Source organism: Perna viridis, chromosome 10 (genome assembly GCF_037379345.1).
Source record: "Perna viridis isolate PV_CMFRI_1.1 ecotype Kerala chromosome 10, ASM3737934v1, whole genome shotgun sequence".
In the NCBI taxonomy this organism is placed as follows: domain Eukaryota; kingdom Metazoa; phylum Mollusca; class Bivalvia; order Mytilida; family Mytilidae; genus Perna; species Perna viridis.
The window spans coordinates 33,129,004-33,156,484 of record NC_142454.1 but is presented as its reverse complement, the minus strand read 5'-3'; the positions used below and the strand labels follow the sequence as shown (position 1 = coordinate 33,156,484).

General features: G+C 31.9%; 1 protein-coding gene and 1 long non-coding RNA gene across 6 annotated transcripts in view; one reads left to right on the top strand and one right to left on the bottom strand.

Annotated features, from left to right (window-relative positions):
• Positions 1–14,186, top strand: part of LOC148605478 (centrosomal protein of 135 kDa-like) — a 40,841-nt gene extending 26,655 nt beyond the window's left edge. For 4 of the 5 annotated variants that reach the window (XM_088548946.1, XM_088548945.1, XM_088548950.1 and 1 more), the window contains 13 exons: positions 76–249; positions 641–718; positions 1,108–1,259; positions 2,387–2,657; positions 2,913–2,968; positions 3,883–4,051; positions 4,953–5,063; positions 5,956–6,141; positions 7,408–7,617; positions 8,167–8,369; positions 8,784–8,888; positions 9,619–9,786; positions 11,738–14,186. In XM_088548946.1, coding sequence (XP_088405072.1) covers positions 76–249; positions 641–718; positions 1,108–1,259; positions 2,387–2,657; positions 2,913–2,968; positions 3,883–4,051; positions 4,953–5,063; positions 5,956–6,141; positions 7,408–7,617; positions 8,167–8,369; positions 8,784–8,888; positions 9,619–9,786; positions 11,738–11,861 — 2,007 coding nt within the window. In that variant the 3' untranslated portion in view covers positions 11,862–14,186. Of the gene's footprint in view, positions 1–75; positions 250–640; positions 719–1,107; positions 1,260–2,386; positions 2,658–2,912; positions 2,969–3,882; positions 4,052–4,952; positions 5,064–5,955; positions 6,142–7,407; positions 7,618–8,166; positions 8,370–8,783; positions 8,889–9,618; positions 9,787–10,197; positions 10,216–11,737 lie in introns of all 5 variants that reach the window. The other variant, XM_088548947.1, reaches the window with a different exon arrangement.
• Positions 14,187–16,173: 1,987 nt separating this feature from the next.
• LOC148605477 (uncharacterized) lies at positions 16,174–20,023 on the bottom strand. Its single transcript, XR_015915937.1, has 3 exons — positions 19,884–20,023; positions 19,380–19,407; positions 16,174–16,534 (listed from the first exon to the last, which is right to left on the bottom strand). It is a non-coding gene; the product is annotated as an uncharacterized LOC148605477 (long non-coding RNA).
• Positions 20,024–27,481: the final 7,458 nt, after the last annotated feature.

Sequence of the window (27,481 nt, the reverse complement as noted above, 5' to 3'; positions counted from 1 at the left end):
CTTTATTGAATTCTCTCAAGGCAAGGATTTATGACAACATGACAACAAATTTATTTTTTTTTTTGTCATTTTCAGACAAAGGAGGAGTTGCAGAGAGTGAGGAGAGAACTTGTTAGATCACCAAAGTCTCCCAAGACCTCCCTGGCAGCTCAGGCTATCCTCCGGCGTGTAGAGAATGAGAGAGACGATGCTATGTCTGATCTTAGGAGAATGACAACCGAGAGAGACAGTCTACGGGAAAGGTTAAAGGTCAGTATTCAGAATCTTTAAAAGGTCAAAGGTAATGTTTGTAGGATTTTACAAGGGTTATAGAACAGATTTTATTTTTTCTGTGAAGATTATTTCAAGTGAGGTTGTGATATGTCTAAGTAAACACTTTGAAGACTTTTCTAAAAACAAAAAAATTGTGAAAATAACTCTAAAGATTGTTTTGATGTAAATGTGGTGCATACAAACTGAAAGAGATATTAAATAGATATTAATGAAATTAAAATTTATAATTTAGGTTTATTAATTTTCAGGTAAGAAATTGCAGTTGCATTTTTACAGTGCAAGATTTGAATCATAAGATTTAAAAAAAAAGAACTTGAAAAGACTTGTAAGATTTTATGGTAATGAATTTTATTTCGTTCTTTCAAAGATTGCTACAGAATCTTCCTTGTCAGACAGAGCCAAGTTGGAACAGAAAATAGAAGACTTGGAGAATGTTCTACACAATGTAAGTAAAGTTTTTAAACCTTGCTCAGAAAAACACATTTTTTTTGTAAATGTTACTTGAACAAAATATATACTTTATTCATATCTTGAAAAAAAAGCTTAGATGTAGTCATGATTTTTCAATAATTATAAGTAATGTAAAAAATTTAGAACCATTTAGACATTATTACATGCATGCTCTAATACAAAACAGCATTTTAATGTTGTAAGAAATATATTTTTTAACAAAATATCGACAATTTATTTTAGTGGAATTGAAGAGTTAAATTTGAAAATGAAAAAGTTGCTAATCAGTTGTAAAATTTCCTATTCTTAAAGATAAACTTTTGTACCCATCTCTAAGTTTTACCAAATCAATTGACTTGAATTAACTTTGTTATTTTGCTTCAGGCTGAAACTGAGAAGAATGAGTTAGTTATCAGAGTTACTTCCCTTAGAGAAGATGTGAGACATTACGAGGACCAGGTGAAAGATCAAGCCTTAAGACTTGGACATACACAAGATGAAGCTTCCCAACAGAGATCTACTGCTACACAAATGAAGTAAGTTTTGTATTTCATATCCCATTAAAGATACAGGAAATGAATCTATTGAAAGAAAAATCAGGGGAACCAAGGTTTGAGTGGAAATCAAAAGAAAGTAATCCAGAGGCAAAGACCAAACATGGAAAATATGTATATATGGTTTCAAAAGGGTTTCACATACAGTTAATATAGAACTTTGTTCATTTTCATTGGCAGTATATATTACTGTACTGCTAATTTGCTCACAAGTGATAACTAGGACAAACAGTGGCAAAATTAAAATCTTAAGTTCATGTATAGTCACATACAGAAATTGTAATTAGAATATAAGAAAACAATAACATTGTGTTTTGATTCATATTTCTGTTAGAAATCTTGCTTATAACATAATTATGTTGAATTCACAAAGTTTTACACTGTTTATACTCGACGTCACATACAACACATTTTCGAATTGAAGCTCTACTTTTTAAACCGTCGGGACTTACCGCTAGAGTTGTCTCTCTTTTATTTAATCTGAAGATAGTTCGCATATATGCATGACATGTTAGTACCAACGAGTCGCTTATTAGCTTAAATCATGCGTAACAAATCCTTACGGGAAAATCCCATGCTAATATCCGCCATGTTGGTTTCTACGGGACAATTGTTTACAAACGAAGTTTGTAAGTTCCTGTCCAACTCCGGTGACAATCGTCTGCTTGATCAACTTCTCGGTATTGTACGTTGTTCGCGTAAAATAAATCTGAGATATCCGATATAACGCTGAAATGCATTCTGGGTTCTTCGGTTTTTGGACAAACCATTTAAACGTAAACAACATCTCCTAGCAACTCGATCACTGTAAACATGGCCGACTTTACAATGTAAATATTGGCACCGAGAATTAAAATCTGACCGGAATTTAACAATTCAATGTTAAGGGAGAAACCGTTTGGCTAAACGAATGAGCAAGTCATTTAAGACAATTTAAACGACGGTAAGTGTCAATAAAGTCGTAGAAAATATTTTTATTCAAATTTTAACAGTATGTTATTTATGTGACGCCGAGTATAGACCAAATTTACTCACATTCACCCTCTCCTATTTGGAACTTTGTTAATCCTAAGAAATTGACATTTTTAAATTTTTTTTTCTTTTTGCAGATTATTAGCTGAGGAGACAGAAAAATCATTAGAAGATACACAGAAACGTCTCAATAGACGAGATCTTGCTGTACAAGAACAGGAAGAGAAGATCTTGCAGCTGGAGGAGAGAATAGCCGAACTCAATAGAGCTCTTCTCAACTCTAAAGACGAGGCTGGACAACAGAGACTGACGATTAGCTCCCTTGACAGAGAGAAAGACAACTTACAATTAGCCATTGATGAGAAGGCTGAGAAAGTTGCTAGGCTCAATGAGGAGCTTCTCACAAAGGTTTGTGATAGAAACCTATTTAAGATATACATGAATAATAACTTCTCAAATTATTTGGAATTTGTCTTTGAAGTACATATATCTCTATAATAATCAATTCATGGTATCAATTTCCTTGTTTCAATTAAACGGATGAACTGAAAATCATATTGACATATTGCTTTAATATGTCACAAGAACTTTTTGAGGGGTATATTTTTTAAACTTTAATCTCTTCTTCAATTAAGATTACAATGATTTTCTTTCTTATTGCAGGAAAAAATGATAAGTGACCTGAAGATCAGATGCAATGAGCTGGAAGCACAATTAGAGTAAGTTTATAAATTCAGTGAAGTTGAAATTGCCAATAAATTAGTTGTCTTTCTTTGTAAGACGAGGCTGAATATGATTTAAAGGAGTCCTTGAGTTTTATACTGTGCTGACATTATTGACACCCTCTAAAACATTAAATTTTTGGGAATAGAATAAAGGAAGATACATACTACATGAAGTATGATATCATTTAGACATGTAAATACAAACCTATATAACTGCATACTTTATAAATATTGTTGCCGATGCATGTAAAATGTATTTTACAACTAGAAAAGGATATCAACATTTAATTGTTAGAATAACAACTTAAACACTTATAATATAATGATATAATGGTAATGGCTAATTGAGAAGCTGTCCATGTAAAAATCAGGCAGATCCTATGATATGGTTGGCACAGGGTAATTTTATTCTACTGAATTTTTTGTTTCAATGTAATGTTTATATCATATATATGTATGTATGTCAAATAGTAAACAGATTTGTTTAAACAACAATGGATGGTTTGAAAAACAATTGGTTCCCTAACAAACAACCAAATTTGGCACAAAAAGATAGAGTTATCTCCCCTTTTTTCAATGACTTTTGATGCTTTCTGTGTATTTTTTTCCTATTAAACAAATAAACAACAAACCAACTATGAACTTTGAGAAAGGATACATATGTGATATGAAATGTATGAATTTTTTTTTAAAACAAAATTTGCTATGTGCAACCCACTGCCTGGTTTTTGCATGGACTCTCTCTTAAATGTTCCCAAGTATTCAAAATTGGTTTTCATCAGAGGTTTTGTATTTTAGCAAGTAATATTTTGACTTAAAGTACTTTTAAAGACAATTCAAAATGGGAAAGTGCCTATTGATTCTTATTCAACTAGATTTTTACGGTTTTATCTTGTTTTCCCTGATAGGCATGCTGGTGACAACATAGGTATGAAGGAGCGTGAGATAAAGAGTTTACAGAGACAGTGTGATAGCACTACTGAAGATTTGAGTGAAACAAGCAGGAGTAAAGATATTGCTCTCAGGGAAAATAGACGCCTACAGGATGACCTGGCTGTCATGACAAGAGAAAATCAGGTGAGCTGTTACTCTTGGGAATAACAGATTTTGATTATGAACATTTCTACTGTTTATAGTGGAATGCTTTTGTGTACATATGGAGGAATTTTTTGCTAATGTTTATCTATTGGAGTGGATTATCGTAAATTCAGATTTTAAGTAGCAGTCTTTGTAAGAATCATGCAAGATCTGAAAAATGTGACACACCCCAAAAAAGGCTACATATTTTTATTTTTGTAATTAAATTGTTTCATGGGTCTATACTATGAAATGTGTACTTATTCATTCAAATCTGCCTGCTCTTAGGAGATAATCAACATTGAAAATCCAATAGATTCTATTGTATTTGAGTGTCATTTACAGAGTTATCTCCCTTAATTTTGAATTCTACAGTGCATTCTGTACAATTTTTATCTCCTGTGAGCACGGTTATACGAAAAACCAAGTGTTAATTTCTGTTTACTAAAGCATTTTAAACAAAATATCAAAAATAAAAATATGTAGGCTCTCCAAGCATGAATCACATTTTGCAGTCGCTGGAGTGCTACTTTAAAATGTGATGGTATTATTATTATGAAATTAAAATTTCATTATGGAATTTTTTAACATTACTAATTCGGTACATTTTCTCAAAATCACAAAAAATTAAATTGTATTTCTGACTAAAATGACAAAGTGGCTATAATTAAGGCATTCAATAATTTCTGCATTTACAGTATAAAGGGAAAATATTTGTATTGCTCTGCATTTAGCAATATTAAACACAAATTTACGTGTAAAATCCAAAATTGTTCTTTTTTAGACTTTGAAATAGTGCACTTTAAAAAATTATGCAAGAAGACACATTTCAGTAAGATGGGGAAAGAAGTTCATAAATTCCTTTAATAAATAGACATTTATTTATTTTTTTAAATTGTAGAAATTGAACCAGGAACTACAAGATGCCTTGGACGACAAAGAACAACTAAGGAACCAGGTTCAGGATTATATGACTGAGGTGAAGAGAACTGAGGATCTTCTGTCTAGGAAGGTAATTGTTGCTTATCTGTCTCCAAAATATCCCACTTGTTAAATCATCAGCATTGCAGTCCTAAACTTCATCAAAAGGGAGCCTAACATTAATTGATAAAAGAAATCAAAAAATGTTGTATATTTAGAAGTATATGGCAGTACAATACAAACATGTGATATATAAATATCTACAATTACTAAATAAAAATCTATTTATTAAATAGAATTAATACTGAATGGATTGAAACTCTATAGTTTCTTTTAAGACTCCACACATTCTAATAAATACAAATACTTCCCATACTAATATTGCAAATTTCTATATGCTGTACACATGTTCCAAGAAGTAAACTCATCAGCAGCATTAAAGCCAATACTTAGATGGATCTAAATCCAAAAATAAATTATATATAAATTTGGTTTTGAAACACTGAAAACACAAAAATATCGAAATAACAAGCTAAATCCAACACTGAGAAGTTCTACCAAATGCTATACAAGGAATTTTGATTACTGTTATCTTATTTTGATACCAATGCAACTTTATTGTATATACAAAGGGTGATGGGAGGACATAAAGATTATGTATGCTTGTTCAACAGTGTTCAAATGTAGAGGGGGCTATTTAAAAGGATATTCTGTAAACATATTCATTTTCGCGTTGTACTTATTTATGCTATTTTCATGGTGGATTGAAAAGCATGAAAAATAGTACCCATTTAATTGGTTTTTAACACTAATTAGTTTATTAAACCGCAAAAATCGTAGCACACAAATATGGTCACTTGACAGATTCCGCGAAAATGAATATGTTTACAATATGAAATTGTTCACCTGAAGAGATATAAGGGAACATAGGATATGTAAGCTTGCTCAATAATGTCCTATAATCATGCATTTCTATATTTTAGGAACAAGAGAGATCTGATCTATTAGAGCAGTACAGAGCTCTTTCTGTGGAGGCAGAGCAGTACCAGACCTCTACCCATCAGCTGGAGAGTGAGGGATCTAACCTCAGACTAGAACTGATGACCAAAGACTCAGAAATCAGGAGGAACAGGGATAAAATTGATAATTTGGAGAGAGAAATTCAGGAGGTAAGATTGTGAGGGGGAAAAGAAATATTTAATATAACTGTCATTAAATTCTTGAGGTAAGGTTGTGAAGTGAAAAAGAAATATTTAACATAACTGTCATTTAATTCAGGAGGTAATATGAGGAGAGAGAAAAAAAGAAATACTTGTATTATCATTCAAATCCAGAAAATGAGGTCAGTTTATACATGCAATAATGTGATTGCTGGATGTTTTTATAAATCTAACGGTTGATCTAACGGTATATTACCATCAAATAAGTAATAACTAGTTCTGGTGGTGTGGACATCTAAGAATTTTGTCTGAATTACAAAAAAATTTAAAAGTTTTCTTTTTCTTTTCTTTTTCTTTTTCTTTTTTTTTTTTGATAAGGCATTGTCTTGATTCAGATTGAGTAATAAAGTTCTTTAATTATAAATCTTTAACAAGAGAATTATCATTTTTTAAAAGCTAATCTTTATTTATAGGTATCACCCCATGAGGTATACTGTATGTGTAATTAAGATCTAGTCCTGTATATAGTGGAGGCCCATATATTGCCCTTTTCCAAAAAAGACAAAATTCTTAGAAATTTGGTTTTATTAAATTATATATTTGTTTTATCATTCATTAAAATTTTCTTTTCATATTTGATTTTGTTATTACTCAGAGGGGCAAATATGGCCCTTTTTCATTGAGTTGAATATTTTCTTCTTTTTTTTTCAAGTTAGTTAATGATTTGCATGAGTTATCATATCATATACTTATATTTTTGTATTATTTTTATTTTCAAAAATTATCTGTATTACCAAATTATACATTATTTGACTTGGTATGGTAATAGAAATTTTGTTATAGGTGAAACTTTGAACTTATTAACTTTGTTAATTGTACCAAATTTTGCTACAATGTGAAGATAAAATACAGAATGCACTTCTGAAGAGAAAGCTCCTTGTATTAATTGCTGAGAATCACAAGGCTCAAGATAGAAAATGGAAAGAAATAATACTCTATGGTCATAACTATGGGATGTGCCGATTTTATTAGAAATTTAGTCTACCATGGTTACTATTTTAATTGATATGAATGTGTTTTTAAGTTTATTTGAAGTATCACACAGAGGGTTTGTTCTTGTACACATGTGTCATCATTGAGGTGAAAAATGGTACACAAAACATTTACAAATGTGATATTTATTTCCTTTTAATTTTAATTTTAATTATCAGTATATACATTATGCAGTATTGCATTTTTTATACTGGAGGTAATCTGGAATGTTTGTGTTTTCAGCATCTGAATGCTCAGCAGGCCTATGAGCTCCAGGTATCCAACCTTACACGATCTGTGGGTAACCTTGAGGAGAACCTCCGACAGCTAGAGGAGGAGAAACAGAACCTTCTGGTGGACCTAACTGCTGTTAGGGAACTTTGTGCTAAATTAGAGGGATCTAAGGAGTCTCTACAGAGGCAGCTGACCTCATCTTCTTTGGACAGGGAACAGGTATTGTACTGATACTGCAAAGCTCAGTTATTAATGGGATATCAATTTTTATGGTTCAATTTTACTGGAAGGGAACTCAAAATAATATGTTTTAAGGATTCATTGTAGTCTGTTTTTTTTTTATTTAAGACCTTTTAATTTTAATACCAATAAGTTTATCTTTACTATCACTCCAGTTGAAAATTAAGTAGTGAATGGCACATTTTAAAATAGCGTTGTTGTAAACATTTAAGAAAATTTTATCATACACTAATACAATGTGTTGTATTTTGTATTTCGCTGTCACTTATAAAAGTCAAATATAAGAGATATATCATCATGTTATAAAAATATGAGGGAAAATACTCAAATCTTTTTTTAAATAACCAAGTTAATATTTTTTTTGTATAAAAATCCAATTCCTTTAAGTCTGTTTGTTGTAAAATCGCTTAATACTTTGGCTGTATGTTTTTTTATCAATGAAACCTTATGTAAGAATGTTCACATGCCTTCCATTTTGATGATTTTTTTAGACATGGTAATACATGATTTTATATTTGATATTTGCAGCTTCAACACCTGGTAGATGACATGAGACAAGAGACAGACCTATTGAAAAATCAGGTTTCTGCAGAGAGAACAAATCTAAAGAACCTCGAAGGTTTATTACAGAATAACAGAGAGAAGGACTTCCAGTCACAACTCAATCAACAGGAGAAAAATGCTGAAATACAGATGCTGAAAGACAGACTGTCACTTAATGAGAGCAAAATGTAAGAGTTGTATGTCTGTCTGTCTGTAATACTGCATTTTTTAAATGTGTTGCTGTTATCAACTTGTAGAAAATTTTAAATAGGATTAAACTTTTTTGATGAAAAATTTTGAAAAGCTGAAACCAAGTCATGAAAAATATGTATATTGTATAATATGTTTTGACAAAATGTGTCCTTGAATAAGTGTTTTCATTTAGTGAGACAGAAATATCAGCAGCTTATTTGTACATTTTTTAGTTTTTTCGTTATCTTGTTGGTTTTGCCAGCTATATTTTTAAAGTATCTTCTTGTTACTGATAAACTCAGAAAGGCATTGAGAGCGCACTGTCAATATATGGTACATATTTATTATACAGAAATAGTTAACTTGTATCTAAGGTCCTAAATGTATTCTTATTTTACTTGTTTTCACAGACAAAGTCAAGGAAGAGAGATAGCTTCTCTAAGAACAAGGAATGTAGAACTTGAAGGAGATGTAGAGAGGCTTAGAAGAAATCTTACCAGTGAGAAATTTGAAAGGTTAGTTCAAAACCATGTGAAAATTTTGCAGCTTTCGTTATTTTCTTAATTGATTTACATCCCTTAAAGTAAGGTCTGTCATTTTAACTTACAAATACAGTTTGTTTGTTTTTAGTGTTTAGTTTGTTTGTTTTTAGTGTTTTGTTTGTTTGTTTTTGTTTTTTGTTTGTTTGTTTGTTTTGTTGTTGTTGTTGTTTTTTTTTTTGGTTTTTTTTTTTTTTGTGGGGGGGGGGGCTATACAATGTAATAATTTTGCTAAACTTAATTGTAGTACATCAATAAAAAATTTTGCTGATTTTCAAACCAGCTTCAACAATATGAACTAAAGGGTACTCTGTACTTAATAAGAACATTCTAATTTGCATGTGAACGTGATTGATTGATTGATTGTTGGGGTTTAACGTCCGAGCAGCAATATTTCAGCTATATTCAGACAAAACATCACAAAAATGGGATTGTATCTTGATACATTACATACTGTGAAAATATTTTTATTCGTTGGTACTATAGTTTGCCAGTAATGTGTTATTTCCCGAATTCTTAATTTTGTGGATATCATTAGACGGTTAAACTTTTCTGTTGAAATTTACATTTTTTTTTGGGGGGGATGGGACTTTGAAGTTATGGTTTGGCTGAACCACACATACAGGTTCCCCACTTACAAAGGTTCTGTTATTTATGTGAATTTAATTGAATATGTGTTGAACTAAATGTATGGTTTCGTTAACAGGGAGCGAGCTGTTCAGGAATTAAAGAGACATGGATTGAACCCACCTATACCAACAATGGATTTTTCTACTGGTGCTGGAGGCTCATCTTATTCCTACCATAGAACATTGACAACGACTACAACAAGGACCAGATCAAGGTCAAGATCTAGGTCACCAAGTCCATCCAGGTATGCATGATATGAAATAAAAGTATTGTGTGTTGTTTTAAAATCAGAAATTAAGATGTCTGGGGATTGCCAAATTTTAGTATGCTTATAGTGCACAATATCAAGATGTCTGTGAGTGATTGGCCTTACTTTAACAAGTCAATTATAGACATTTAAGTATAAAATCAAATTTGGGCCTTTTCTTAGCTGATTCTTGATGACAACATATGATATAGAATTTTATGGAGTATACAGAGTTAACATTTCTCAGGGATAGTGGATCTTTTTTTTTTAATCAGTTCACAAAGCTAAGGAAAATCATTTCTGCTGCCCAGCATCATGGGAAATCATCCATTAGCTTTCTCTTCTTATGTCAACTTACCTAACCTGGAGTTTTATTCATAGATTAAACACAATCCATTTATTTAACAGAGTTTAAATCATTCTTTTGTAAGTATGGTGTTATGAAAGATTTGAATGCTGTTTCATGTTGCTATGTATCATTTGAATGTGTGCTCTTTGCAGTATTGTAGAGCCTTGGATATACAGACTAACAAGTTCAAAAAAGAGTTCCCTCCCCTGTTTTGAAGTTTTCTATTTATTACACCCCTGCTATGAAATTAGGGGTACACAGTCAAATATGCCGCATACGAGAATTATATAGTTTGCATCATATGATTATCGTATAAATCAAGCACCATATGATAATTATATGATTCACTTTACATATGGTTATCATGTTTTCATGCCAAAATTAACATATAACGTTAGAAAGCTAATAGATGATCATGTGATGATCATGTGACTATCTTATATTAAATATCATATGGTTGTCATATGATTACCATATGTTTATCATATGAATCGAGCACCATATGATTATCATATGTGGCACATTTGGCTGTGTAGATAGTGATCGTGATGCCCGTTTGTCTGTACCTTTTTGGTAAGTTTTCTCTGGAGCTGTATAACAGAATAATATTTTGACAGTAGCCTTATCGGTATGATATATCATAAGATTTGATTTCAGACTTAAGCTACATCAACATCAAATACCTGTTTTCTGACCTTGTTTATTTTGACCATATGATTTTGATACAAAATGTTTATACCAGTTTACTCTGAATCTACATGTTCTTACCACAGCCACCATTTGATACATATTCACAAAAGCTTTATATAGGTATGCCATATGGTAGGATTCAATTTTCAGACTGAAGCAACATCAACTTCCTGTTTAACGATTTATAGTTTGACCATATGTTTATAAGAGTTGGAAGTAAGGGTTATCCTGTAGTGAGTTTTGCAGTTTTTTTGTTTTTTTTATTTGTATTCCGTGTTCTGTGTTTTATTGTGTTTTCTCCAAGGAACTTGAGAAATCCACTACTAGTTTAAAGTTTAGATGTTCCTTTGTTTCCAGTGGATAAAAACAAAAATGGAACATATTTAACTCGAACTAAGATAAAAATCTCTCACACAAAAAAAAAAAAAAATAAACAAGTAAACAAGATTGTGGTGGTCATTTTGCTTTAAGTAGTCATTAATCTAGAAGATGTAAGGCTTGTATTAGATTAATTGGCTATAAAGAGGCTTTAAATAGTATGATGGCTGAATGCAAATTACACAGCTATGCATGAATTATTGATACTATGAAATGATCACATAATACATCCATGTTGTTTTTTGAATTTGGACATGTAAGCTTATTAGAATAGTTTCTAGTCATAATTATGACTAATTCATTATAATACTCATTGTACTCCAAGCATACAGGACATGGTTTTTAGATCCTCATTTTTTCCCTTAATAGGTGTATTATTTCTCCGGAATTTCGTTACACATGTGGAGTTCTTTTTCTAACATTTTCATACTCATGTGCTAATGCTTAAAAGATATAGTCATTTTGTCTCATTTTTGTCATAATAAATTTTTTGATTGTGTGAAATTTTAAATGAATTTTTCATTTTTCCAGATATCGTAGCCCTAATACATCTTACCTTGGATATTCAGGACACCGCAGTCGATCCCCTGAACGCAGCAGTTACCTTGACGATATCGACACTTCGCTGAAATCTTTAGGAAATGACGTTCTTTGATCAAAGTCCGGGACTTAATTATTTTTAGGTTTTAAAACAATTTGCATAGCAACAAATGTGATATTGACATTTATTTATATCTGGTTGCCATGGATATTATGTGTAGAAATTGCCGCTAGGATGTTACCTTGGTAACACCGTATCCACTGCCAAGTTAGCATTTATATGAAATAGACTGTGATAGAAAAGAGAAAAAAATAATGGCTATATTTCTCAGTGCTTTTGAAAAGATTGAACTTGGTAAAAGCTTTGGTTTTGGTTTATGTTTCGACTGAGAAATTCGAGCCAGAAAGTTGACATTAAAAAATGGAAACATCTTTCACAGGCATGATTTTGAATTGAGAGTTGATCATTTAGCTGTGACTTTAGTGTACCATCTTTTACAAAAATGAAAAAAGTATTTTTATGTAATAATTAACTTCTTGAATTATTAATCTCATTCAGAAATTTTTATGGCATAAGGCTTTTTCATACTTTGGAGTAGTATTTCAAATACAGATACATGGACAATAATTTGAAGTCAGGCTATCAAGTAAAATTGTCCCTTTAATTGTTGGTACTAGTACATATCTTTTTACTTAGGCTATGAATATTATGCAAGGTATATTGAAGCCAAAGATTTGGTCAGAAATGTATGTACTCCAAATTATAAATTAGCCTCTCCATGTTTCAGGGTTGGGTTATGGGACTTAGTTGTTTCTATCTGTGATAAATCTATGTACAGTGCTGTGTTTTTATTTATTTTCTGACTTCTATTTTATAATTTTTCTTCTTGGTATTTATGATATTAAACTTATAAGTATTACATTCTCAAGGAAAGCATTTCCATCTGTCCATCTACAAAAACTAGTTGAAAATTTGAATTTGAAGAAAAAAATGAAAATTATTTTTTCACTTTTTTCAACCAGTTTCCGAAATGTGATATGTGAACTTTGTTTCATAAAATTTAAAGAGATTCAGCTTTTCATGTTTCTTTAATGAAGAGAACCGAATATGTTATCATTTAATGAATTAATTCATTTCAATTGTTGCAAGATGCAGGTCTTTTGGTGCTACAACTTTCAGAAGGAGAAGAGGAAAATGATCTTGATGAAAAATTAAAATTGACATTGCCTTACATATGTAATGAGATTTTTAAAGAGACTTAAGCAGGGATTGAAAAGCTCAGTATTGACATCCATCCAAATTTCATGAAAATCCGTCCATCTTCAACTCTGAGGAGTTTTTTAATGTTTTTATTTATTTTTTTTTTCCTTTCGTTAACTGGTATATTTTTTGCATTATTATATGTATGGTAGAATGTAGAGAAAGTGTACGGAGAATGTAATAATCATTTTATTTATTAAAATTCCTTTGTATTATGCAGTGTTTTTATGAGTTGTACAATTCACACATGAAAGATACTTTGAGTTTAGTTCAACCATAAAAAAATCTTTGGTTTTTCTCTCAGATGTGTGATTGAAATAGCAGATTAAAGCTGAGAACAAATTTATCCAAAGTTTATGTCAAACCGAACTCAAAGTTATCTGTCTTTCATAATTCCTAATGAAATTCAGGTTTTAACCCATTCTGTTTGCGAAGTTGTTGCATATGATTTGTTAGTTGAACATTTTTGCAAATCGTTGGCGACTTAGTATTTACAATAAATAATAATATATTGAGATTTTGATGATTTAATAGTATTTGTATTTATTAATGTTTACCAAGTAGATATTTGCTAAAAGTAGGGGACACTTGAAAAGTTAAGTAAAAATATCCATTTGTCAACTTGTTTGAAGGATTGTCTTTCTCAAATTTCTTCCTGAATTCCAACAGGTAATTCTACCTCTTGAAATTTATTATTTATTCTTGTCTTACTATCTAAGCTTTTTACAAACTTCAATATTTTGTTTTATTTGGCGTATTCAATTTTTCAAAAAGTACTGAATTTAAACAGATCTATAAAATTTGATTTTTAATCAGTATTTTGCAGATTTTGTAAGTAAATATTCAAAATTTGTCAATTCAGTTCAAGAATAATGGAAAAATCAGTTCATAACTCCATGCTTAAACTTCAAAATTTCTATAATTTTTTTTTTATTTTTTGAGTGACTGAGATCTATGAAGAATGAAAGTATTTAGTATGTTATAATGTATGGTATGGTCTAAACATTTGGATTTTCACCTTTATTGGCTTGGATTTGGCTTGTCACATTGTGGAATGACCCTAGTAATTATTGCTAACATTTGTTAGGCATGGTTCTGTTGCTGTAAACAACTTGGAAGTAGTAATTATTACCTTTTTTTCTTACATCAAAATTTCATAATAAAGTATATTTTATGGTAGAGTTTTAGTGTGAGTTGCCAAAATGGTTTTAGGGAGCAACTGTTTGATTTTAAGATGGGGGCAAACTTTTTATTCTGATCCATGTCAATTTTTGTCTTGGCTTTTTATTTTCCATTTTAAGTTTTTATAAAAGGCTTTATTGGTTATCCTAAATTCCTCCTCCACAAAGTTATTTAAGTGACCTATTGGACCTTTTTTTTTTTATCAAATCTGACCCGAGTGCCTACGAAAATCATATTGTTGCTCCTCAGTTCTAATATAAGGCAGGTGTAACCTGTAAGAGGACGAAGTTAAATATATTGATATTTAAAAAGATAGTCATGTCTTTTACAGTTTAACATCAACTAGAAATTATTTTATATGAGCCATAAACAGATAAGAACTTCGTTTTTTGTTAAAAGTACGAAACTACAAGTTACCCAATATTACAGATTAACTCCTGCCAGACTGAAATTGGGCCATCAGTGCTTTTTAGTCATATTGAGCTTGAAGGCCAGCAATGCAGAATATCAAATGTAATTCACCCACCAAAAATGCATGACAAACTATTTTTTATACCTGTTAAAATATCTTTTTTTTTCACCTTGATGAACCAGAGGGTGAATGTACTTCCAAATGATGAGAATAGGATGTGGTCTTTATTTGTTAATTCACATAACTGAATTGATATTACTAGAAAATAGAAAGGTGTCAGTCCCTGCTGCATAATAAAAAGATTTTGTTCAAATATGTCTGACATGTCCAGACCACCGGTCTAAAAACCAGGCACAACACTACTACAGTGTAAGATACGGGCATGTTGCTGTATTTTGCAAAAAAAAAACAAAAAAAAACATCTTTTATTTGTATGTGTTCAACGTTACATGTGTACTGGCTTCTTTTATGACCTCACATACAAAGTTTTGATCCTAGATTAACACACCCAGAGTAACAAAACTTGGCAATTTTATTAAGTCTTGTAGAATTGTTAATTTAACTAACACTTTAAGATGACGTGTGTGGACATTTAAGCAAATGATATAACGCTTAAAGCCTATAAGTTTTCTCTGACTCAAACTTATTAGCACTATCTGGTTTACAGTCTGTCACTACTACTTATCATGTAGCCTAGCTTGTCGCATACCTAGGCTTTGACGCGTATACTCTTGGTGTATTATACCCCTACTCAATGAGCAGGTGATGTTTTGGAATCTCTATGTCCGTCCGTCATTCCGTTACCCACAAAAATCTTGGATTCCAGTTGACGGATTGATTTCAAACTTTGAATATGGCTTAACTAGTATATAGATGGGACATACGTTGTATGCATTTTGGATGCTTTCTGTCCCCTGGGACTTTCCTATTTTCACTGTATTGAATAACAGAGAAAATTTTCGTCATAAAAATCTCGACTCTCACTGGACTGATTGATTTAAAATATGGTATATGGCTTTAAATAGATTAAGCATCCTTTATTAGCGATATCAACATCCTGTATGAGTGGGGTATACCTAGCACAACAATTTCATGTTTTTTTTTCAATTGATACTGCCAATGACATAACCATTTTACCACTTATGTCTATAAAAGTATAATATGAAATGTGTATGAAAGTTCCTGCTCTTTCCTAGCAACTTGTATAAGTTGTATTTCTAGAAAATGAATATAAGTTTCTGTTCAATCCTATAATTTGTACATGGTGTTTCTAGAAAAGCAGAGGACCTTACCCTACCGGTGCACCTGGTACATGCTACCAGTTTTTAGTAGAGTCCCAGTTGCTCATTTACTTTTGTTACTTTGTATGTATTATTATGGTTATTTTGTGTTCATTCTTGTGTGTGTCTGTTTTCCATCTCTGGTGTTTGTGCCTGGATTACATTCATTTGATTTTCGCTTGAATCTTGATTCCCTTGATTACTCTTCCGCATTAAAAGCTAGCAAGTAAACATGCTGTATACTGCATCCCTCTGTCTCACAAATCACAAAACAAAATCATTATTTAAGCTTTTTGTCAATTTCAATTAACTATCAGATTAAACCGGATAAAAGACTCATTGTACCAAACATTATGTCTAAATATTCACAAGTGTTTTTATCCTTGGATAAAACGACAACATGCTTAGATCGGAATGACAAGAATCCATATAACAGCTGATACTACAATATCATTATTAGTAGGGCGGCGACAGCAGTCATATCTTGGCTATCTCGAATAAGTCATTTTCTACTGTGGATAATATGCCTGATGGTTTTTACCAAACATCAAATGTTCTTTAGCATTTAATTAAACCCAGCTTGGCTGAGCTTTCTTTTCGGGTTGTAATGCCGTAACTAATGAACAGCAAGCCAATCCTTATAATCAGAGCTTCTGAAATTTGATATATAAAAAGGCACTTTGTACAAAGTCTTTTCTTATCTACATCTACAAGAAGAAAATCTGTGTTTGTCTTAATTTGCTGAACATCGTAGTAAACTAAAGGGCACTTCAAAAGTGGCGATGTTGCAAGAACACTTTTCTAGAACACATAGCCTGAGTTTCATGTTCTATTAACACCAGCTTATGGAAGATAAACTAATGTAATGATTGGTTTAAAGAGCAACTTGTTTAGTTTTACAACTAAATTGGCATTTCAGCCAGTGATTAGTAGTTAAATTAATTTGTTTTAAATTTCGAGTGACACTACCTGTACCTCATACGCGCACATGTATATCATAAGCGGAGAGAAGCCTACCAAGTTTTATTTAAGTCAATGTTTTCAAAAGCTTCAAAACAAATACACGAACGGTTTAATGACCCTATAACATACAACCGTCAGAAAGACCACGAACACATGCGCTGGTTTTATAGTATTACAGCGAATGTTTGGACTCCGACAAATAATAGAAAAAAGAAGGTGTACTACTACAATCCGTGACAATTTACTCAACAAAATGATCTTAAGTATATAAATGCTTGTGTCTCATGATGTCTTAATTACGTATACAACCGAACTGATCAAGGACGTACAATGCCTGAACTCTAGAACAGCAGCCTGTCGCTTGATAATGTGTTGTCTTTGATGACAGAATCATGCCAACTGAGCGTTATTTTTGGCTTTTGTAACAGCGCTTAAGAGTCAATTGGTCGCCTTCTAGTGCACACATTACCCGTCAATCATGCGATATTACTGTTCCGTGTTTGTTGGTCAGTCATTACAAAAACATTTATGTAGGAGCCAACAAAGCACAGTTCAATCACCTTTCAGATGGTCAGTGCATAAATCATCCACAAAAAAGATACTAACAATGTTCAATTAATTAATTTGAGGTATTAATGAATGATCAACCATGCAAGTTCAACGTACAGAAAGCAGTGGCATACTGTCAATTTATCTAAAACATTTATTTGCATGAAGCGTACACATGACCGCGCGGTGCTTTGTATGGGAATGGACAGCCACAGCAATAGCTGTCATGTAGAAATTTCTTAGTTCGCAATGAAATATTTCACATAGGTGGATTTAGTTGGAACGTGGCGTGTATGCGTCATCTCTAAAACTGACAAAGCATAGGTCTAAATATTATAATACAGGGAAGGACTATATGACATGAATAAATACAAACCTCAGTGCCGCGCCAAGTTAGCAAATTTAAACATGCAGTGTGTAATACACCAATTCTTTAATTAAGTATGGCAAATTATATATTTTAATCAAGTATCAGCTACAAAATGTATTCACGTTGCGTTACCAGCGTCCGGCACCCCCTTCTAACTCCGCTCCTGTTCCACACAGACATGTCATTGTAAAATCTAACTCAAGATCAATACAAATAATTTGCCTAAATAATATGAGTCAGAAATGCATAGTTTCTGTAAACAAATGACAATGTTCGTTAATTAATAGAACAATTAGTTACGTCAGTGCCTTAGGTATGTATATATTGATACATGGGGTAGTCATGAGTGCCATTAACAAAATGCTTGTATATACCTGCTTGTCAAATATAAACTTATCTGAAACATCCGTCATTCCATCAAATGTGCGTACTTTCAATATCAAACAGTTGCAGTCCAAAAGCGTCAGTCAAATGAAAAACAAGGTCTGCTACAATTCTTACCATATTCATGTCAACTTAGATGTGCGTGCATGTTGTTTATTAACTTGCTTGGTACAAAATGGTCACATAAACATAAACAAATGGTAAGCGGGATTGAATACTGTCACACCAGAGATTTGGCAAGAAATGCAACATAATCAACCCAGCTATATCGAAAAAATGCACCAGAAGATGTTAAGAAAATAAAAACGTGCAAATAAAAATACATACATGTACATGCATGCATCAAAAACTCGATCAGAGCGCGTAATCAAGTAACGAGAAAAAAAATTAACAGTGAGATAAAGATAATTGCTGCATGCAGTTTGTCTATAGTCAATATATATCTTCCACAGTGCAGCACGTGCAAGCCTTTAAATACAACTTTCGGTATGTTTATTGTTAGTTGTCATATTCCACTCTGAAAAAAAAATAGAACAGTGATAGGACTAAACCTTTTGGAACCACTTGGTCCTTTATTGTACATGTACGTATTTGACTGTTCAAGTTTAAATGCGAATATAAAGTGAATTGTTATGGTGAGTATGTCAAAAAGACAACAACCCCACCAGGAAGAAAATTGTCAGCTCAAGGCCACTCATAGGTCTTCACGACAATGCAACCCTAGCTGCAACTGTTCCCAAAACAATATTCTACACAGGTACAGCGAAATAGTTGCTCTTACAGACTCCAAATACTCAAGAGTAAACTCAAAAAGCAAACGAAACAAGACATACAGGCGCACAAAATGCGGCGGAGTTATTTTCAGTTCGTTGGCGTGACCACAGCCCTGCCCCTTTAAAAGTTTGTCTTGGTTTCTCCTGAAGTTAGTGCGGTTTACTATTGGATAAATTTTAGCCTAAAAGGTGAACCGAACCAGAATTAAGAAATGTGTTACTCTTGACCTACATTTTCATACCTGAAATGTGCTCGTCATAAAAAAAAACTATTGCTATATTTTTGTATGCGATTACGAACCCAACAACTTTGACAATACTTTCAGCCTAACAACACCATTGACAATACTTTCAGCCTAACAGCAATTAAGACAGCCATACACTACAAACGGAAGCTTAAAAAACAGTGATAAAATACATATTTATATTCTGTACAACTGGATGCGGAAGAATACATACCCAACCATTCGCTTTTACTGTAGAATGCCTAAAATACAATTAAGGCATTAATGATAAATGTTCGAGAATACATATACTAACCCAGGTCAACCCTTTCTTCGATTCAAACCGATACCAGAATTTGTTTTTGAAGAAAAGCATGAAGAACCAAAAAGCCTGTATCTATATGCATTTATCGAGCATTAAAAATGCAGGCACTTTTAAGAAGTTTTTAAGCATTCATGACAAATAGAAATTAAAATAGAGAATACGAACTCAACATGCCAGAAAAGAACATAACAATTTATAATCGTATCCGTCATCGATATTAGTACTAAGGGAAAGCAAGCAACAATAAGTCATGAAGCCACAAAGCATGTATATTTCTCTAGAGCAGCGCTGGTGAAGCATCATGCAAGCTGCACTATCTACAGGAAAATATTGACACACTGCTAAATCCTAAAATTACCCGGACAAACAAAAAACAAACAGAAAACCCAAGTAGAGAACAAGAAATGAACAAACCTATATTCGTATCTGTCAACGGAAGAAGTACTAAGGCATAACTAGCAACAATAACTAATGAGGCACGTTTATCCCTCAAATGCAGCAATCATTCGCGAAATATCATGCAATCTGTATCTGTATCTCATCGGAAGAAAAATATTGACACAACGCAGAAAGTCGGTTCATTCCTAGAAATTATCCTGACATGCAATTACTAAGCTAAACAATGAGCAATCGTGCGACATTCTGCTGAACCAACAGTTGCAGAATCATAGAAGAATGAACGTAATAAAATAATGCTACAAGCACTTAGGCACCCACTTGAACATTCTTTTGAGCAATTAATTGTTGCTTCTTATCTATGTCAGACAGCTTCATTCTACGCCGTTACATCCAATAATATTAAACTGATATATACCACAATAAAAGACTTGAAAAAGTTACCAGTGTTTTTAACATTACTCTGGAAGTACGTGCTGTTAAAACGTGAAATGTTGAAATGCGTGTTAAAACTACATATTTTTCAAGGAAACGGCTGCCAAAACATTTACTTTTTAATAATACAAGTAAAAGTTTCTATCATATACTTTCTTGTGGATATCAATTGTTTGGATTTTATACACGCCAAATGCTATCAAGGTGTTTTGAAATCTGTCAATTTCGAAAAATGACGCCACAAATTTCCCTAAATGTCATCGATAATAACAAATATTCAACAAGTTCAATGTGAGACAAAATTTTATTTAATTATACACGAAAGTTTCAAAAACTTAAACTCATGTAACGTTCCTACACTTTTTGATAACTATGATAACATTTTTCATACTCGTACCGTATGAAGTCACATTTTCGGGATACTGTCTACATCACCAGAATACATTTCCGAGATTTAAACTTGATACATCGAGATTCATGGGCAAGGGAAGAACAATTTTGCAATTATATTGATAAGACATTTCCCAGGAATACACCGATAAGTCATTTCCACAGAAATATATCGATGTCATTTCCTCATAAATATATCGATAAGCAATTTCCCTAGAGAGATAGTATATAAACGAATGACACGCCATTATACGATTAAGCAAACCAAGAATGAAGGTAGACGAATTTCAAGTTGATGGGGTATAAAATGAACTATTTTAAAAAATATATAAAAAAAACATAATGGTGAAAAAATGTCCGTCGGATAATCTGCTATATTTACTCTCTCTTGTCGGTTGCCATACTCGAAATTTGATTGGAAATGTGAAACTATGTTGATTCTGATATTTTGCTTCAATAGTGAGATATATCGGCAATCACTACGGCACTCGTATCTGTCTAATAGTGAGATATATCGGCAATCACTCCGGCACTTATATCTATTTATCGCCACCTCTACCTGCTGATGAAAATCATATCGAATCTGTTAAATCAATTTATTTTTCTCAAAGGCATATCAACTCAGCAAAAGTCATTCAAACCGTCGGTAGATGAAATACTCCAGATAACGCAGATATATATTCTATCATATTCCACTTGTTTTCTTTTTCAGAGGCATGTGTGTTCATCTCATCAATGTGTAATAACCGAGGCAAGTTCGGTTTCGATCATGTAGCAATTATCGTCTTTTGCATGTAATAAATCGTGGAATCGAAACCAGACAAATATTGAATGAACAAAAACAAATTTCCTTTCGTTTAATATTTTAATCTGTAAATATTCGATATACCCAGAAAATATCACATTTCTATCGTACTATCTGAGTACTGTAGATTTATTAAACAAGATTTTGAATCAGTGTAAAACTGAGTGCATGATGAGCGTATAACCAGAGTGTATGAGTGTATAATATGATTGTATAGGTGTAAAAGCAGAGTGTATGAGTGTATAAGAGTACACTAGTGCAACATCACTGTTATTTTATTGTATCAGAAGATAAAACTATGGTGTTAAAAAATTAAGTCTTCCCTGAAATAGGTAGGTCTTGTTAAGAAATAAATCACGGAAATCCATTTTATCATGGTTTTACCACGGGCTGGCCATTTATGACGCATGGTTTTACCACGGGCTGGCCATTTATGACGCATGGTTTTACCACGGGCTGGCCATTTATGACGCATGGTTTTACCCCGAGTAATAACGAGCGGTTATATAACGACATGAATGGCCAGCCCGTGGTAAAACAAAGATAACACCGAGTTTTCGTGATTTATTTCGATTCTAATAGGACCAGTTTCTTCATATTTTTGAATAAACACAGCCTATGTGTTGCACGAAATGTTGGTCACGTGTTTATCACTTTTTTTACCATGACTGTAAAGAATTTTTTAGCACGTCAAATTAGAATTTCAAAGTAGGTATGTATAACTAGTGCTAAAGTGTGCCGTTTGTGTTCAATATGTTGAACAACTTCAGTGTTAAACTAAATGTGCATAACTAGCGATAAAATAATACAAGTGGTAATTGACCAATGCGTATTTCTAGTGTTTGGCCAATGTTGAAACTAGTGATTAAACTAAACTAAAATTTACTGGTATAATTCTCGAAACAAACTATATAACTTGTTTAAAGCAATTGTATAAATCTAGTAATCAAACAAGCTACACTCAAACGCACATTATAGTTTGTGGTTGAACACTAGTTGAACACTTTGACTAATTAAGTAGTTGAACACAAGTTACATACTTTGACAAATCAATTATTCTATAGTTCAGTCAAAGTTTTTAACAATAGCGTTTGGCTGATGAGTATAAGGTTTTTGAACATAGTGTTAAACTGATGTTTATAACTGATAGTGCATATCTATAGTGATGAACCACGCTTATAACTACATGTATAGTGTTGAAATAAAGTTTAATATTAAAAATGCTACTGTATAACTAGTAATTACATCAGATAAGAAATTATGGCTGAAAACCAAAAATATCATGTGTGCATGTTCAAAGGACAAGTTTTCTTTTCAAATATTGGAAAATATTCACAGTTGATATTTATTTTCATATACTTTGTAGTAAATATTACGACTTATCGAGAAGGGGTCAAGAATTATGTTGAAAGATCTATACACATAGAGATTTGTTTATAAACAGTGATTTAATGTATAGATTTGCTATTAAAATGTTTGCCTATATTTTTTCCACAAAAGTGGCATACTCGTTATCAATCAAAGAATGCTTGGCTAGTGTCAACAAAAAATTGTAAGTAACCTGCGCAAATATGTGTAAGTCGAGTAGAGTACAGTAGCTTTCAACCAAATTGTAAAACTTAGTCTAGTTTTTAATCTAAGAGTACATTCTGGGCTAAACTTAAGTTCATAACTAGTAGTAAACCAAAGTATATAACCGTTAGTGATAAAACAAATTGTATATCCGTTAGTGGTAAAACAAATTGTATATCCGTTAGTGGTAAACCAAAGTGTATAACCATTAGTGATCAACCAAAGTGTATAGCTGTTATTGATAAATTAAAGTGTGCAATACTGAAGCAGTAGTACAACAAGTAAATGGATTTTACCCAGACGTATAACTATTGCTAAATCCAAGTGTATAACTAGTCTTTAAGCAAAATGTATAACAAATGATCAACCAAAATTTATAACTAGTGTACAACGAAAAGTATAACTAGTTTAAGCTAAAATGTATAGCTAGTGGTCAGCCAAAACGTGTAACTAGTGTTTAATAAATATGTATATCTAGTGTTAAACCCAAGTGTATAACTAGTGTTAACTCAAATGTTTAACTACCATTAAACCAAAATGAATAACAAATATTTAGCCAAAATATATAATTAGTGAATAACTAGCTTTAAACAAACTATATAGCTAGTGTACAACGTAAATATGTTCCTAGTGTTAACCTAAAATGTATAACTAGTGTTAAGCCAAACAAATAGAATTAGTATTTAACCATAATGTATATCTAGTGTCTAACCAGCATGTAAAACGTGTTTAACCTAAATGTATAACTAGTAATTAACAAAAGTGTACAACTAACTTTCAACCAAAATGTAAACTTAGTCTAGTTTTAACCTAAGTGTATACCTTATGCTTAACTGAAATTCATATCTAGTAGTAAACCAAAGTATATAACCGTTAGTAATAAACCAAAGTGTAGTGAAAAGCCAAAGTATATAACTGTCAATAATAAACTAAAATGTTGTAACCATTAGTGATCAACAAAAGTGTATAACCGTTAGTGATAAACCAAAGTGTGTAACCGCTTGTCATAAACCAAAGTGTGTAACCGCTGGTGACAAACCAAAGGGTACAACCATCAGTGATAAACCAAATTATATAACTGTCAATGATAAACGAAAGTGTGTAGCTATTATTGCAGCAGTAATACATCAAGCAAATGTGTGTAATAGGTGTTAAACTTAGTGCATGATTAGCTTATACCCAGATGTATAACGATTGCTAAACCCAAGTGTATAACTAGTGTTCAACCAAAATGCATAACCAGTTTTAAACCACAATTTATAACTAGTGTCAATGAAAAGTATAACTAGTGTTTAGCTAAAATTATAACTAGTGTTCAGCCAAAACGTATAAATAATGATCAACTAAAATGTATTATAACTAATTATCAACCAAAACGTGTCACTAGTGTTAAACCAAAATGTATATCTAGAATTTAGCCAAATTGTATAGCACTTGTGAAACCAATACGTATAACTAATGGTAAACCAAAGTGTATAACTAATGATTAATCAAAATGTGTAAGTAAGGATCAGACAAACGTATAACTATTGTTAAACCAAAACGTATAACTAGTGTTAAACCAAGTACATTACTAGTTTATAACTAAAATGTATAACTAGTGTTAAACCAAGTACATTACTAGTTTATAACTAAAATGTATAATCAGTTTTTAACCAAGTACGTTACTAGTTTATAAATAAAATGTATAACTAGTGTTAAACCAAGTACATTACTAGTTTATAAATAAAATGTATAACTAGTGTTAAACCAAGTACATTACTAGTTTATAAATAAAATGTATAACTAGTGTTAAACCAAGTACATCACTAGTTTATAACTAAAATGTATTACTAGTTTTTAACCAAGTACATTACTACTTAATAATTAAAATGTATAACTAGTGTTAAAACCAGGCGTAATCTAGTTTTATAGTGATAATTCAAGTTGATGGAGAGGTATATTAATTCAAACAAGGGGAAGTCATTGGGCAAAAACATCACCAGGAACACCAACTGGAACATGCGAAGAACACATCGTAGAACACAAAACATAAAAAAAATACACAACATAGAGTTTTAGCCAAAATGTATAACTTTCATTAAAAGTGGATCTTTCTCAGTGTGAACAGCCAGAATTGTTTTCACTTCCAAAAATACATTAAAAAATAGCCATTCCTTGAAGATAAAATATTCAAATTTAATTTATTTCTGTCGCAATATCAGTAAAAAATCAACCTTAATAGGTGGAAATTATTACTACCGAAAGAGTTAAAAAGAAAACAACAATTCGCCAAATTAAGTCCTTCCGATTTAAGTTCGTGAAAAATAAATTATTAAAACGATTTTTCAATCAACTGGTCTATATATTTATGCAGACTAACTCTTGAACAAAAAAAAACACAAACAAAATACTCAAACACAGCTTTTTTTTGTTCTCGATATTGTATCAAATATTATTATGGAAAGAGACAAATCTATAGCTTCACTTTATCTTAGGGTTCTGGCATATGTATAACAGAGGTTGTGCTCAATCTGAGAAAATCTTTGCCGAAAATTAATTATATGACGGATGCTACAAGTAATTTGTACAGAATTAATTGCCGTTTGTCAGATAATCAGCGGTAACGAACAAAAATAACTTCCAGGGTGCATGTGGTATATCAACTCTTTCTATCTTTTTTTTTTCATAACGAATATTCGTGAATATAAACGATATCTTGTGTTATATCGTGGCTACATTTAACAAAAAGAGTTACAAGTAAACGGTCTTTAAATTGGCAATTTAAGATTTTAAAATGTTCTCCAATTGATTCAAACACAATGAGTAAAACAATGTTCATGATCAAAGAAAATAACGTGTTATTTCCTGTTTGATGTCATGTAAACGTAACATATTGGTAGTTGATTTTTGCATTATAAAACTGGTAATCAAAGGGATTAAGAGAAAAGGATTAACAAAATAATTCTTTGATCACATGACGCAAGACTCGTTATTCTGTCTCAGTACCTATGCCTGACTTCCGTAAAACAAATCGGATCAAGAAGAGCACCGACCCTGTCTGTTTATACTAATTAAATGATATTGACATTTTGATAATTGGATCAGTCTGTTGCAGCCATTTCTTAGTCTTTTGTTTATGTTTATATTTGTTCCTGCACCTGCGCACGTGGGTGTTCCTTGGTATGTCAGTTTTGATAGAAGAGACCCGGATTTCCTGAAATATATAAATAAAAATCTATTCGAAAAATAAAATACTAAATGCATTTTAAAATTGAAATTTATAAAATTGGGTACATTATTCATAGACCAAATAAAACTAGTATTGATATCATAATTCTAAAGTCATACAATGCAAGAGGTCACTTGCCTGTGATCAATTGCTACATGTCGGACCTTTTTTTTACTACAGAACAAAGTTAAAAAAAAAGCAATACATGAAACAATCCGAAATTACATTCATTTAGCATATACTTCATTCAGCCATCGACAGTTGTATGAATATTCATGTTGATATTTTAAGAAATATTTCCATAATTTATAACATCCATATTTCTGTAATTACTATATGTCGCCATCATTTAATGTTTGTTTTTAAAAAAAGGTAGAAAATGTAACACTGCCTTTAGCACGACCATAGAACGAAATATTTAACACTTGAAGATGGCGCTTTGAAGCAAAGGCATTGATAGAGAGATTCTATCGATAGCAACTATCAGGCACTCTATCTTCGTTCCAGATAAAAACTCACTAAGTGCTTCATGATTATGTAATTAGAACTCGAGCTACCCTCATAATACAAAGGTACACAACACAGAAACAAAACAAAACATGCAAACTACAGAGATTTTTGTCCACTAATTAAATAATTAACAATTTATTTCTTATTTACAATGCGGAAGTCAGCACAGTCGTTTTTAGAGAAAGTGAAACTAGCGAACACGCGGCTATGATACTTATTTGGGTACCTAAATTACTTGTATCTCTTGACACACACTGCTTAATACACAATATGCACATTTTCATTATTGTTACGAGGAAAACTTTCTAATTCGTCACTCTATTGTAATTACATTAGTCAAGAACACGTTCTACGCGTGCATCCCAAATTTGGGGGTAGGTGTGTTTACCTGAATAGAAGGGGAAGTCCTAACAATTTTTTTTCATCGGTGTTTTTCCTTGCAACAAGGTAAACATTAACCGATTGACATTGATTAAGAAAGAAATTAAGTGAGCATTTACTATGACGCGCAAGCACACGACCTCCCTAGCAACGGGGAACGCGCGTGGTATCTTCCATAGATCTTGAATCTTCGTATCGCGTTTCAAGCCATCTTCAACATACTTTTGCGATTGGCGCCCTCTAGTGTCGAATAGGCGATATATATGTATATTCAAGGGCAGTATTTAAACCATTCATTCGGGCGTTCAAGAT